The 15,738-nt window shown below is 45.7% G+C and overlaps 1 protein-coding gene across 1 annotated transcript in view; it reads right to left on the reverse strand.

Moving 5' to 3' along the window:
- Positions 1–15,738, reverse strand: part of RPGRIP1L (RPGRIP1 like) — a 283,031-nt gene that overhangs the window by 225,193 nt on the left and 42,100 nt on the right. The window contains exons 5-6 of the mRNA XM_075325764.1: positions 12,571–12,676; positions 8,540–8,683 (exon numbers count right to left, since the gene is read on the reverse strand). Of these exons, the coding sequence (XP_075181879.1) occupies positions 8,540–8,683; positions 12,571–12,676 (250 nt within the window). The remainder of the gene's footprint in view (positions 1–8,539; positions 8,684–12,570; positions 12,677–15,738) is intronic.

Genomic DNA, 15,738 nt, shown 5'->3' on the forward strand with positions numbered 1-15,738 from the left:
GAGGGCGTGCTGCTAGTGGACTACCTCCAAAAGGGTTCCACCATCAATGCAAAGTATTACATTGAACTTTTTTTAGTCCAATTGAAGGCAGCTCTGAAGGCCGAAAGACGTGGCAAGCTGTCCAAAGGAATCTTGTTCCTGCAAGATAACACCTCAGCTCACACTGCACAAGCGACCACGGCAAAACCGGCAGAGCTGGGCTTCCAGCTGGTTGACCACCCACCTTATTCACCAGATCTAGCTCCCTCCGACGATTATGTTTCCAAACCTGAAGAAACACCTCAAGGGTACCAAATTTCACACCATTTCTGATGCCATGGTTGCTGCAGATGCCTGGTTTGAGGCACAACTGAAATCCTTCTTTTTGCTAGGCTTACAGAACTTGGAATACCGATGTAAGAAGTGTGTTGACATCAGTAGAGAGTATGTGGATTAAATGTAACGTTTCATCCTCTCTCTTTTCTTTCTCGGTAAAGCCAAAGACTAATCAGCAGCCCCTCGTAGCGGTGTTACTTGTAGTTCTTATCATGCCGTTGACGATAAGGAGCTTGCTGAAAACTCTACTGAAAAGGACAGGAAGTATGAGAGCTGTAGAACATTATTTACGATCCTCTTGGAAGTTTTTAGTGTTATGCAATGACCAAGTGGGCTTGCACCAACTTTTTCTAATAGAATAAGCCATCGGAGGTAATAAACCAGAATGCAAACAAAAAAAACCCTACAAATACAGTGCGACACTGTGGTTTACGAGTGGTGTGAACTAACCGATTTGTCCCTTTGTCTTTCTTATAATTTATTACACAAGTTACACATTCTCTCCCCTTGAACTTCTTCGAGTTTTTACAATTCGGACTAGGAATGTTTTTTTTTTTACCCTATTAGTCCCAATAATCCTTTTGAAGACGTACGCTCAATGAGCATCTGGACAAAAAAAAAAAGTTCAAACCATTGCAAACTGGGCAAGCTTAAAAAGGTAATATTCTATAAATGTTTTTTACTAGCCACCAATAAAATATGTTTAAAGCGCTTTTATGGCTTGCACAGCATATGAATTAATATACTTTCCTCTCACCTATTATTTCCTATTCTTGCAGGGTTTTTTGTATTTTTTTTTTTTACATTTTCAGGAAAAAAAAAAAAAAGGATGTTTATAAGCTTTCTATTTTAATAATAATTTTGGATCAAAGACTGAAAAGATACACATGCTACTTGTAACTCCGGATTCTTTACTAATGATGCATTATGTAGAACACATGCAAGAAACACAGCACAGTGTTCCTGTAAAGGGTCACAAAACATGAAGAATAAGAGAAAAAAAATTAAACTTGGGCCAACATCAAAGCCTGGAGAGCTAACGGGCATGTTGTTGCCAAATCTTACTGGCCAATTATACATTGTAAGCACGTGGAACGCAGTGATCAAAATGGATTTTTTTTTTCTTCGAGCAATAAAGCAGTTTAGTTTCCACTTTGAACTGCTCCACAAAATGAAACTATAGACTTCTTTTTTTTTTGTTTCATGTGCCCTGGATTTCCAGTGAGAAACTCATCTAAAACCTCTGTCTTCTGCCAACACACCTTAAGACATTAGCTCAGATCATGGGGCAAAGTCAGGTAAATCAACCAGGAAGCCAAAAGTGAGCCGAAAATGGGATCTTAAGTCCGAATAAATGGCAGAAAGCTTTTGTGTTGAGGTTCATTCACTCTGGATGAGCAGCACGGAAAGGAGGAGACGGTGCAACGTAGAACAGCAAACCTGGGAGTATGAAAGCACCTGAGGAGGTGAAAAGAATGGATGGCATCTTGGTTATGAAACTTAACGGCAGGGCTGAGAATGCCATGGAACGACAGATCAGTATGGTGGATGACATCTTGGCCATGAAAGGGCAGGGCTGAGAATGCCATGGAACGACAGATCAGTATGGTGGATGACATCTTGGCCATGAAACGGCAGGGCTGAGAATGCCATGGAACGACAGATGAGTATGGTGGATGACATCTTGGCCATGAAAGGGCAGGGCTGAGAATGCCATGGAACGACAGATCAGTATGGTGGATGACATCTTGGCCATGAAACGGCAGGGCTGAGAATGCCATGGAACGACAGATGAGTATGGTGGATGACATCTTGGCCATGAAAGGGCAGGGCTGAGAATGCCATGGAACGACAGATGAGTATGGTGGATGACATCTTGGCCATGAAAGGGCAGGGCTGAGAATGCCATGGAACGACAGATCAGTATGGTGGATGACATCTTGGCCATGAAACGGCAGGGCTGAGAATGCCATGGAACGACAGATGAGTATGGTGGATGACATCTTGGCCATGAAAGGGCAGGGCTGAGAATGCCATGGAACGACAGATGAGTATGGTGGATGACATCTTGGCCATGAAAGGGCAGAGCTGAGAATGCTGGATGGCACCTCAGTTATGGAACGACAGAGAGAAGTAGAGTGGAGGACATCTTGGCCATGAAAAGGCAGGGCTGAGAAAGCTGGATAGCACCTCAGTCATGAAACAACAGAGATGAGTATGGTGGATGACATCTTGGCCTTGAAAGGGAATAGCTGAGAAAGCTGGATAGCACCTCAGTCATGGAATGACAGAGAGGAGTATGGTGGATGACATCTTGGCCATGGAACGGCAAAGCTAAATATATTAGAAGGCCCATTGGTAATGGTAAGGTAGAGTTGAGTATGCAGCTTGGCACCTTGGTCTGGGAATGGCAGAGCCGAGTATGGTGGATGGATTCTTGGCTGAGCAACGGCAGAGCTAGGTATGCTAGATTGTACCATGGACTTGGAATAGCAAAGCTGGATATGCAGACATGGGGCTTGAAACAGCAGATCAAACTATGCATACAGGTGCCTTGGAGCAAAATAGCTGAGTATGCAGACTGGTACTTCAGAACAGGGAGCAGCATAGCAGAGTATGTAATCCTGAACCATACAACAGTAGAGTTGAGCATGTGTAAAAGCACCTTGGAACAGCAAAGCCAAGTATGTGGAAAGACACCTTGGAACAGCAAAGCCAAGTATGTGGAAAGACACCTTGGAACAGCAAAGCCAAGTATGTGGAAAGACACCTTGGAACAGCAAAGCCAAGTATGTGGAAAGACATCTTGGAATGGCAGAGTCCAAAGGGTTTGTCTGAAGACACAATTACTACTGCAGATGTTTTCAACCTTTCTGATCTTGAGAGCCACATTCAGTTGTAAAAGGGGGTTGAGAGCCACATCTAGCTCTTAGGGGGTCATGAACCACATTCAGGTCTGAGAGAGGGTCGCGAGCCACATCCATCTCAGAGAGAGTGTCGCGAACCACATCCAACTCAGAGAGGGTCGTGAGCCTTATCCAGCTCTGAAGAAGGGTTGTGAGCCATATCCAGCTCAGAGAGGGGCGCGAGCGTTATTCAGCTCTGAGAGGGGGTCACAAGCTGCATTCGGCTCTGAAAGAGGGTCGCGAGCCACATTCAGCTCTGAAAGAGGGTTGCAAAGCACTTTCAGCTTTCAGCTCAGAGAGGGAAGCGAGCCACATTTAGCTCTGAGAGAGGTTTTCGAGCCACATACAGCTCCCATCCCCCTCAAAGTAGTCACACTCAAAGCCTCAATTGCTGGTATAATGACATAAAAATCTTTTGGACACAGGTAACACTGAAGTAGTATGCCAAGACCCCGGGGTTCTCGCCATACCCCTATTCAGATTTGCTCTTCTGTGCAGGACTATTACAAAACGTCTCTATCTGGAGACCTGTTTTTTATAGCTGTTTGCTAGAACTGATCCCAATGTACCAACCTGAAGAACATCTGCACATAACAAGCCCTTAAGCTACATATGGCTCCTTAGCCACAGGTTGGGGACCCCTATAGTACTGGATGCAGAGGGACTCAGTGTAATGCCTGAGCTGAAAAATGGCGTCCCTGGGTATGGTATCGACAAGCACCACTAACTACCTGACTAGTATAAAATCTAAGTATATACCATATTTTTCAGACTATAAGACGCACCGGACCATAAGACGCACCCTGGTTTTAGAGGAGGAAAATAGGAAAATAAAATTTTAAGCATAAAATGTGGTCATGACACACTGTTATGGGGTGAGGATCTGCTGCTGACATTGTTATGGGGGTAATGTCCCCAAATTCTCTACTAAGGTACCCCATCCTGGTAATGATCCTCCTGCCTTGTATATGATCCCTATCCTTGTATATATGTCCCTCATCCTGGTATAGCCCCCATCTTGCTCATAATATACCCCCATCCTGCTCATATTATACCCCCATCCTGCTCATAATATACCCCCATCCTGCTCATATTATACCCCCATCCTGCTAATATTATACCCCCATCCTGCTCATATTATACCCTCATCCTGCTCATAATATACCCCCATCCTGCTCATAATATACCCCCATCCTGCTCATATTATACCCTCCTCCTGCTCATATTATACCCTCATCCTGCTCATAATATACCCCCATCCTGCTCATAATATACCCCCATCCTGCTCATAATTTACCCTCATCCTGCTCATAATATACCCTCATCCTGCTCATAATATACCCTCAGCCTGCTATATACCCCCATCCTGGTATATACCCCAATCCTGGTATATGCCCTCATCCTGCTATATACCCTGTATCCTATGGCACACGAATAAATAAACGTTTATACTCACCTTTCCTCACTCCCTGCAGCATCGCTCGTCTTCCTCTCTGGGTCAGTAGCAGCGCCGCTGACCTGTGTGGAGCCGTTCCCCTGCAGCATCGCGATGTCCTCCTGTCTGCGGCCGCTGATATGTGGACACGTGCGCACAGTGATGACGTCATCGCTGTGCTCACCGTTCTCTACACACATAAGCTGGCCGACAGACAGGAGGACATCGCAATGTTGAAGGGGAACGGTGAGTGTACTGTACTTATTCACTGCCCCCCGCGCTGATGATGATACGCGGGGGGCAGTGAATAAAGCCGCACATGATCACTCCAGGCTGTAGTTGCCAGGGGTGATCATGCGGGCCCGCTCACCTGTCAGTGTCAGCTTCAGCGCTGAGAGATGATGGGCGGGAGGATGCATATGTAATGAGCGGGCCCATGTAGTTACGGCAGGCGTTGCACAGCCTGCTCATGCTGCCGATGACCTGCTCCACCGCAGCACCCTAATTCCCCACAGCCCTACGTTCAGACTATAACACACACTCCCCACTTTCCCCCAACATTTGGGGGAATAAAAGTGCATCTTATAGTCCGAAAACTACGGTAAGTGATATAAGAGGTGCGCCCTGGATAACCATGATAGAGTGATGTGCACCGCAGCAGAGGGAACCGCATTCATATAGATATTCAATCATATAGATATCTTACACCTGATGTGGCTGGTGTACTTACTTTGATAAACCATGTTAGAGTGGTTATATAAAACTCTCAAATTAAAATGAAAATTTTTTATTTATTTTTTTTAAAATCCTCCTTTCATCATTAGGCATGACAACTTTCACATAGTAAGTACACCAGCCTCAAAAGGTCTAAGACATTTTATACACATACATAGAATTACGCTGTGGGTCGAAATGTAAAATCTGGTGATCGATCCATTATAAGAGCTCAGTTACTAGTCCACCTTAGCTAAGGATTGTGGGTGTCCCGGCCGGCTTACTATGGGGGGAAAATCTCCTTCATGTAAATGGAGAAAGGAACAGCCAAAGAGGTATAGTCTGCAGGCCTTGACTATCCCCGGCAGTATAAGTCAGTAATAACGGGCTTGAAAAGTGGCACATATGCGTATGCTGATATGGATACGGATTCAAGATTATGTCCCTATGACAACACTGAACTACCCATAAAATCAGCACATGGGGAAAGAGGTCGTCACGTTACACTCCAGAGCTTAATAAAAATAGATAGAAAAAAAAATGAAAAATTATACTACTCACTTAGCCCACACCTGCTCCGAACTGCATGCACACTCCGATCTTCGGAGCCTCCATCACTAGGCTTCATAAGATAGCAATGATGTTTAAAGGGAATGTATTAATCAAATATTAATATTTACTGTTATTTTTTTAATTATTTTTTGATTTCAGAGTTAAGAGATTTTTTTTTTAATTGCATCTTGCCTGAGTTTATGTTAACAGGAGTGACAGCAGCCAAACTTGTAATCTGGAGATGCTCATTGACTTCTATGAAGACATTTTATACACATGCTCTGTAGCCTGTGCAGAGGGCAGGGAGGGGAATAAGGATCCTGTGGTATCAGTACATAGAGGTGTGTGTGTATATACAGCACAGACCAAAAGTTTGGACACACATTCTCATCTCTAGAACAACTATTAAGAGGAGATTTTGTGCAGCAGGCCTTCATGGTAAAATAGCTGCTAGGAAACCATTGCTAAGGACAGGCAACAAGCAGAAGAGACTTGTTTAGGCTACAGAACACAAGGAATGGACATTAGACCAGTGGAAATCTGTGCTTTGGTCTGATGAGTCCAAATTTGAGATCTTTGGATCCAACCACCGTGTCTTTGTGCGACACAGAAAAGGTGAACGGATGGACTCTACATGCCTGGTTCCCACCGTGAAGCATGGAGGAGGAGGTGTGATGGTGTGGGGGTGCTTTGCTGGTGACAGTGTTGGGGATTTATTCAAAATTGAAGGCATACTGAACCAGCATGGCTACCACAGCATCTTGTAGCGGCGTGCTATTCCATCCGGTTTGAGTTTAGTTGGACCATCATTTATTTTTCAACACGACAATGACCCCAAACACACCTCCAGGCTGTGTAAGGGCTATTTGTCTAAGGAGAGTGATGGGGTGCTACACCAGATGATCTGGTCTCCACAGTCACCAGACCTGAACCCAATCGAGATGCTTTGGGGTGAGCTGGACCGCACAGTGAAGGCAAAAGGGCCAACAAGTGCTAAGCATCTCTGGGAACTCCTTCAAGACTGTTGGAAGACCATTTCTGGTGACTACCTCTGAAGCTCATCAAGAGAATGCCAAGAGTGTGCAAAGCAGTAATCAAAGCAAAAGGTGGCTACTTTGAAGAACCTAGAATATAAGACATATTTTAAGTTGTTTCCCACTTTTTAAGTATTTCATGCCACATGTTTTAATTCATAGTTTTGATGCCTTCAATGTGAATCTACCATTTTCAAAGTCCTGAAAATAAAGAAAACTCTTTGAATGAGACGGTGTGTCCAAACTTTTGGTCTGTACTGTATATATATTTCTTCTCTGGCTGGCTTATGATTAAGGACTTTTTTGTTTTTATTTGGTCAGTCCGAAACGCGTAAAGATTCCCCATGCTTTAATGTAACCTTCGGTCCTCACCACCATCATTTTTTAACTAGTCTTCAATAAAGAAATGAAAATTTTATTATAAGAAGAACACGTGCTGGATTCCTTTCTACTATTCCTTCCCTTCTCTGGTTAGAGCCTGTTTGTGCTCTCCTCTGAAGGGAGTAGTACACACCGTTGTAGGAAATTTTCAGATTATTGGCAATTTCTCGCATGGAATATCCTTCATTTCTAAGAACAAGAATAGACTGTCGAGTTTCACATGAAAGTTCTCTTTTTCTGGCCACTTTGAGAGTTTAATGGACCCAACAAATGTAATGCTCCAGATTCTCAACTAGCACAAAGGAAGGTCAGTTTTATAGCTTCTCTAATCAGCAAAACTGTTTTCAGCTGTGCTAACATACTTACACAAGGATTTTCAAGGGTTTTCTAAACATCCATTAGCCTTCTAACACAGTAAGGCTGCTTTCACACCTCCGGTTTCTGCAATGCGGCACAATCCGGCACTTTGCAGGAAAATCGCAACCGTGTTTTTTTTGCTGCCAGTTGCGTTTTTTCTGCATAGACTTTAATTAGTGCCGCATTGTGCCGCATGGGCTCCCATTCGGTCCGGTTTTTGCCGCATGCGGCAGATTTAGCCGATGCGGCGGCCGGATGGAACGTTGCCTGACACGTTTTTTCGTGCGGCAAAAAAAAACGCATCACGCCGCATTCGGCCGATGCGGCGCATTTTTCAATGCATGCCTATGGCGGCCGGATGCAGCGCGATGCGGCAATAACCGCATCCGGCCGCCGCATGCGGTTTTTGCCACTGCGCATGCTCAGTAGCATGCCGCAAGCGGCAAAAACCGGACTGGCCGCAAAGGAAAAACTTATGCAAAGGATGCGGTGTGTTCACCGCATCCGTTGCATAGCTTGCACAGCCGGATTGAGCCGCAGAGCTCAAGCCGGATGTGTGAAAGTAGCCTTAGCGAACACAATATACCATTAGAACACTGGAGTGGTGGTTGTTGGAAATGGGCCTCTATACACCTATGTAGATATTGCATTAAAAACCAGACGTTTGCAGCTAGAATAGTCATTTACCACATTAACAATGTATAGAGGGTATTTCTGTTTAATTTAATATTAGCTTCATTGAAAAAAAAAAATAAATGCGCTTTTCTTTCAAAAATAAGGAAATATGTAAGTGACCTTAAACTTTTGAACTGTAGTGTGTATATAAATAAATAACTGTTCCCCACCTCTGATCGCCCACTTGCTGCTCTCTCAGTTGCAGGAAGGTGTCCTCGTACTCTCTCTCTTTCCGGCGCAGTTCATCCCGGAGAACCTCCATGGTGTGCTCCAGCTCCTCTATACGACTCCGCTGTAACTCCACCACATTTTCCCTGCAGAATCAATAGGAAGGATCAGATCGCGGCATTTAATATACCATAAATATCAGGTAATAAGAAAAAAAAAACAGGTAGAAATTCATAAGATACAGGCAGTGTTGGTAACTCTAACCCTAAATTATTGATTAGAAGACATGCGTTACAGTTGGAGGGGTTGTCCAATTTCAAAACAATGGATACTCAGCAATGTTGGCGCTGCTCTACCCGGTGGATTGTGCGGTATTGTTGTGCCATGTGACCAATCTAACCAATAGGCAGGCGCTGATAGGCTGCAGCTCATCAATATTCTGTTAGAGTGGACTTCTGGGCAGACAAAATAGTAAAGGCTGCAGCAGATCAGCGGCTGCAGATTGGCTGCAGCGGTCACATAACACAACATTGTCACGTCACGTATATGAAGAGCAGTGCCATCATTGCTAGAACTGCTCAGAGGCGAGTGAAAACTGTTTTTATTCTTATGGAGCCCTGAATTGATTAAGCACAGGTTGTCCAGTTGTGGATAACCCCTTTTAGGTCAACCCCTTACCAGTGACTGGCGCATTACAGAGCTACAAATCCTATGCATGGCCTAAAAGAAACCATACCGACAACCTGCGGCCAACACTTAAGGGTACTTTATAGGCTGCGATCTCGCTAGCGAGCGTACCCGCCCCCGTCGGTTGTGCGACACGGGCAAATCGCTGCCCATGTCGCACAACCTCTCTTACACCCATCACACGGACTTTCCTTCCCTGCGACGTCGCTCTGGCCGGCGATCCGCCTCCTTTCTAAGGGGGCGGTTCGTGCGGCGTCACAGTGACGTCACATGGCAGGCGGCCAATAGAAGTGGAGGGGCGGAGATGAGCGGGACATAAACATCCCGCCCACCTCCATCCTTCCTCATTGCCGGTGGATGCAGGTAAGGAGATGTTCGTCGTTCCTGCGGTGTCACACATAGCGATGTGTACTGCCGCAGGAATGACGAACAACATCATACCTGCAGCAGCAACGACATTAAAGAAATGAATGACGTGTCAACAATCATCGATTTTGAACGATTTTGCCATCGTTGATCGTCGCTCCTTAGTGTCACACGCTGTGCGTCACTAACGATGTGACCCCGACGATATATTGTTAACGATGTCGCAGCGTGTAAAGCACCCTTAAGGCTGCTTTCACACATCCGGCTTTTGCAGTCAGGCAAAATCCGGCGAAATGCAGATTAAAGGGATCCGGCGCTGGATCAGTTTTATTCCCCATTGACTTGTATTAGCGCCGGATTGTGCCGGATGGCCTTGCGTTGCATACGGCGTCCGCCAGATCCGGCGAAATTTCTTCGTCCGGCAGCTGGAAAGGACGCAGCATTCAACGTTGTTTTGTCTCCGGCAAAAAAACGGACCACGCCGGCTCTGTCCGGCATGTTGTATAATGGAAGCCTATGGGCGCCGGATCCATCGTCATCCGGCATATGCCTGAATCCAACGACGGATCCGGGTTTTTGAACTGAGCATGCTCAGTATCACAATGGATCCCTCAAAAAACAGAAGGAATGCATGGAAAAAAACTGACGCGACGGATCCGTTTTTTCGCCGGATCGTGCCTGATGGCAAAAAACTGATGTGTGAAAATAGCCTAAAAAGAGCACTGGAGCTAAATGCAGAAAGATTAACAATAAAGGGTCACTCTCATCTTCCTAATCCCTCGTCCACGGATACAGCTCAATAAATACACAAATAAATGGAAAAACCTGAAAACAGTGGATGGGGACTTCAGGAAGAAAGTCTGTGAAAACAAAAAGAATGGCTGAAGGTGGAAGCTTAAAGACCACCTTTCACTGGACTCTTTAATTTAAATTGAGCATCCCCTTCCAATTGCCACAGCTCAGCTGACTCAGGATTAGTTTTTCTTTTTCTCTTGTGCCCCCCTTCCAAAGTTATGCCCCCTGGTAATAAAGGTACAAATTCTCTATTCAACCAACGTGGCATATACCACAGACGTTCTGTGGGTGTTTACTTTCTCCCCTCTATGACGCAGCCATAGTTTGATTGGCCAATGTCATAGAGGAGACAAAACAAAAGCTCACAGAGAAGTTCTGTAGTATACGCCCAGTTAGCTGAATGGATAATTTGTATCATTATTGACGAGAAGCATAAAAAAAAAACATTTTTAGAATCAGTGCAGTGACAATTGGAGGTACTCCATCTAAAAGGGAAAAAAAAGGTTGATTTTAAGAGCAAGCAGGATGAGAAGTCAACATTCCAGAAGACCCCGATAGTGTGGTGCACAAAGGCCATGCCTTGAGATTGTCCAGCTGTCCTTGTGAACACTTAGGAACATTAAAGAAGGCAGAGCGTGACCTATGAAAAGGCTACACTGAGACCTAAACTTAAACTGGGCTGACAAAGGACAAGATTCTAATGGTATGTGCCCACGATTAGGAGTCTGCAGGAGACCGCAGCTGCTCGTGCCCATGATCAGGGTTCTGTGCGCTGCGGTCTCTCGCTTGTGGTTTCCCTACGGAGGATGCATGTGAATACGCAGCAAACAATTGACATGCTGCGGTTTGGAAACACACACCCCAGGTCAGTGTTTGCTGCGTAAAAAAACAAGTACAGCGGGCACGGGATTTCTAGAAATCCATCCACTGTGCTCGTACTGTACAACGCAGCGTTTTGGATGCAGCGAAAACACGCTACATCCAAATTGCTGCAAACATTGATCGTGGGCACGCAGCAAAGGATTGAAATATTTTAAGGGATAAAAGCCTCAATTCTCCTGACAACTGAGGGTCATAAATGCATAATCAAGTGAACCAAGTCATGAAATTCAACTCCTTGAACTCCAGCCTCCAAAGTTATACTGAAATATGAAGCGGAGATAAACAAGGGGTCGGGTGGACCTTAAAAAGGATGGTTGAGATGAAACAGAAGAAGAACCAGAAAACGCAGTTTTCTATTTGCACGTTGTCAAGATTCACCAGTGTCTTTGGCAAAGGCGGGCGGCCACCTGACATATCACACACTTGTGGGCACATGCTGCAGACATGGAGGGTCCTAACAGCGGTGTGGATGCAGTGACAGAGTCACTAAAGACTAGACAACCCCTTTAAGGTGTTAACAGATAAGCTGAATTCTTGCAGCCAAAAACTGCATAGATCCCAGTCTTAACACCATCTTATCCGCTAGGCCCCTCTACATTCAAGGTGGCGGACTTTAACACCTCTTTGGGGAGAGTTCTCTCTCTTCCCTTCCCTCTTCAATAGGAAATTGTTAGCAGAGCCAATGAGAAGATCATCCCAGCAATCTAGGCAACGATTAGCTGCAAGAAGCCAGCATGTTGTTATCCAGACTTCTGCTAAAAGTCTGCAGTCACTCGCCCTCGCCGAAGACACCGGAGGATCTTGACAGCGTGCGTTACTATATAATATACTGAAAACAAGAGAAAATTCAAAAACAGAGAAATTATGGAAAAAAAACAATCTTTTTTTCTCCCTGTAGCTGCTGCTCCAGTAAGCAGACTAAGAAGGATTTGTCTCCAGGTTATAAATGGCCACATTCTGATCTTATTTTATTCCTCCGGCTCTCTTAAACCATTTTAGCTGTTTGTTTTGGGTTTTTTTTAACCTGACATATGGCTTTAGAAATATGGGATTTTTAATTTGGTTGTAATTTTTATGATCTTTACAAGGGGGCTTGGCTCACAGGGCAATAATAGCGTCTAAAGACACGCATCCAAAAGATCCTTTGAGTCACTCCGACTTAGTAAAAGAATAAACGAAGGGCAAAAACTGGCCACTTTTGACCCAAATTAAACATTTTTTACCTTCACCTTAACCCCATAATCTGCAGGTAAATATCATATCAGGAAGTGACATGTCATACATCAATGTATAAAAGACATACAGATTTATTTTCTCTGCTCTGGCTTCTTCAAGCAAGCTGTGTCCGTATCTTGGGAGTGCTGCTTGTGTACCTCTGGGGGTAACTTCTGAATTCTGTAGACGCATTCCTAAACAAAGAAGAAACAGGAGTTTTTACCATTAACAATGTGTGTATAATGGTATACTGCGAGATGTAGGTCCATAGAGCGGGCTCAGGAGCCGAACCTGCTTCTTACAGGGAAGGTGCTGACTGAATTATACAGCCATCACCAAATATAACAGCAGCAATCAGAGCTGGCTCCCATTGCTGCTGTTTACCACTTAAATGCCACCGTAGCAAGGGCATATTAAAGGCTGCTGTCACAACCATCTATCAATCCCTGCCAGAGGTTAAGCGGGCTTTACACGCAGCGATATCACTATCGATATCGGTAGCGAGCGTACCCGCCCCCGTCGTTTGTGCGTCATGGGCAAATCGCTGCCCATGGCGCACAACATTGCTTACACCCATCATACATACTTACCTTCCCTGCGACGTCGCTGTGGCCGGCGAACCGCCTCCTTTCTAAGGGGGCTGTACATGCGGCGTCACAGCGACGTCACTAAGCAGCCGCCCAACAGAAGTGGAGGGGCGGAGATAAGCAGGACGAACATCCCGCCCACCTCCTTCCTTCCTCATTGCGGGCGGCCGCAGGTACGGTGATGTTCCTTGTTCCTGCGGTGTCACACGTAGCGATGTGTGCTGCCTCAGGAACGACGAACAACCTGCGTCCTGCAACAGCAACGATAATCGGGAAAGGAGCGACTGGACAACGATCAACGATTAGGTGAGTATTTTTGATCGTTAACGGTCGTTCCTGCGTTTCATACGCAATGACGTCGCTAGCGAGGCCGGATGTGCGTTACGAATTCCATGACCCCAACGACATCTCGTTAGCGATGTCATTGCGTGTAAAGCCCGCTTTAGACTTTACAAGAGTTCATTATTTTTATATATACTGAAATACTAAAATATTGCAGTATATAGTACAAGTTATTACATGTTCTAGTCCTTTACAGAGACTATAAAGAAATATATATATTTTTTTAAATAAATAAATAAAATTATACACACACACAGACAAGCTGTTAAACCCCACTTTTCACAATCACAAAAAAAAAATAAAGTACAAAAATAAGCGGATTAGATATCATTACATCCGGAAAAGTCCAATCTATAAACAGATAAGATTAGATAACCCATAAAAGAAAGGAAAGAAGGGAATTTTGTTTACTTACCGTAAATTCCTTTTCTTCTAGCTCCAATTGGGAGACCCAGACAATTGGGTGTATAGCTATTGCCTCCGGAGGCCACACAAAGTATTACACTCAAAAGTGTAAGGCCCCTCCCCTTCTGGCTATACACCCCCAGTGGGATCACTGGCTCATCAGTTTTAGTGCCAAAGCAAGAAGGAGGAAAGCCAATAACAGGTTTAAGGACCAATTCAATCCGAGGAACATCGGAGAACTGAAACCATTCCACATGAACAACATGTGTACCCGAAAAAACCGAAAAAACCCCCGAGAAAACAGGGCGGGTGCTGGGTCTCCCAATTGGAGCTAGAAGAAAAGGAATTTACGGTAAGTAAACAAAATTCCCTTCTTCTTTGTCGCTCCATTGGGAGACCCAGACAATTGGGATGTCCAAAAGCAATCCCTGGGTGGGTAAAAGAATACCTCATGATAGGGCCGTCAAACGGCCCTCTCCTACAGGTGGCCAACCGCCGCCTGAATGACTTATCTACCTAGGCTGGCGTCTGCCGAAGCGTAGGTATGCATCTGATAATGCCTGGTAAAAGTAAGTAGACTCGACCAGGTGGGTGCCTGACGCACCTGCTGAGCCGTAGCCTGGTGCCGTAATGCCCAGGACGCACCCACGGCTCTGGTAGAATGGGCCTTCAGCCCTGAAGGAACCGGAAGCCCAGTAGAACTGTAGGTTTCAAGAATTGGTTCCTCGATCCTCCGAGCCAGGGTGGATCTGGAAGCTTGCGACTCTTTACGCCGACCAGCGACAAGGACAAAGAGTGCTCCGTGTAGAACCTGAGTGCTCTCACCAGATCCAACAGCTGCAAATCTTTCTGAAGTTGGTGGACTGGATGAGGACACAAAGAAGGTGAGGTGATATCTTGATTGAGATGAGAGTGGGATACCACCTTATGGGGAAATCCCGGAATCGGGCGCAGAACTACCTTGTCCTGGTAAAGGACCAGGAAGTAAGATTTGTATGAGAGCGTTACTAGCTCGAAAACTTCTCCTAAGAGCCGTGACCGTACTAGAGAGGCCACTTCCCGTGAAAGGTGGGAAAGGGAAAATCTTTCCTAGGCTCGAAAGGCGGCTTCTTAAGAGCAATTAGAACCTTGTTCAGATCCCAGGGCTCTAACGGCCGCTTGTACGGAGTGCTGAGAAGACAAACTCCCTGCAGGAACGTGCGTACCTGCGGAAGTCGTGCTAGGCGTTTCTGAAAAAATACAGATAGCGCTGAGACTTGTCCCGAGAGGGAGCTGGGCGACAACCCATTTTCCAACCTAGATTGCAGGAAGGAAGGAAACATAGACGATGGAACCGGCTTGGGAGAAATCCCTTGAGCCGAGTACCGAGATAAGAATATCTTCCACATCCTGTGGTCAATCTTGGCGGACGTTGGTATCCTAGTCTGTCCCATGGTGGCAACCACGTCCTGAGATAATCCTGAAGACGCAAGGCTCCAGGACTCAATGCCACACCGTCAGGTTGAGGGTCGCAGAATTCAACTGGAAAAATGGAAAAATGGCCCTTGAGACAGCAAGTCTGATCGGTCTGGTAGTGCCTCCGGTTGGCCCACCGTGAGGTACCACCGATTCGAGTACCACGTCATCCTCGGCCAATGGAGCGACGAGGATGGCGCGGCGGCAGTCGGGCCTGAACTTGCGCAGCACTCTGGGCAACAATGCCAGCGGCGTGACCCATAAGGTAGCTAGAACTGCGACCAATGCTGAACTAAGGCGTTCGCCGCCAGAGATCGAAGATTGTGAGACCGTGCCATGAAGCCGGGACGATGTTGTTGTGCCGTGACGCCATTAGGTCGACGTCCGGCATCTGTCAGCGGCGACAGATCTTGAGGAGACCATACGCCTGCGTCCATACCCTGGCGACTGAGGAAGTCTGCTTCCCA

The sequence above is a fragment of the Anomaloglossus baeobatrachus genome, chromosome 10, assembly GCF_048569485.1.
Source record: "Anomaloglossus baeobatrachus isolate aAnoBae1 chromosome 10, aAnoBae1.hap1, whole genome shotgun sequence".
Taxonomy (NCBI): domain Eukaryota; kingdom Metazoa; phylum Chordata; class Amphibia; order Anura; family Aromobatidae; genus Anomaloglossus; species Anomaloglossus baeobatrachus.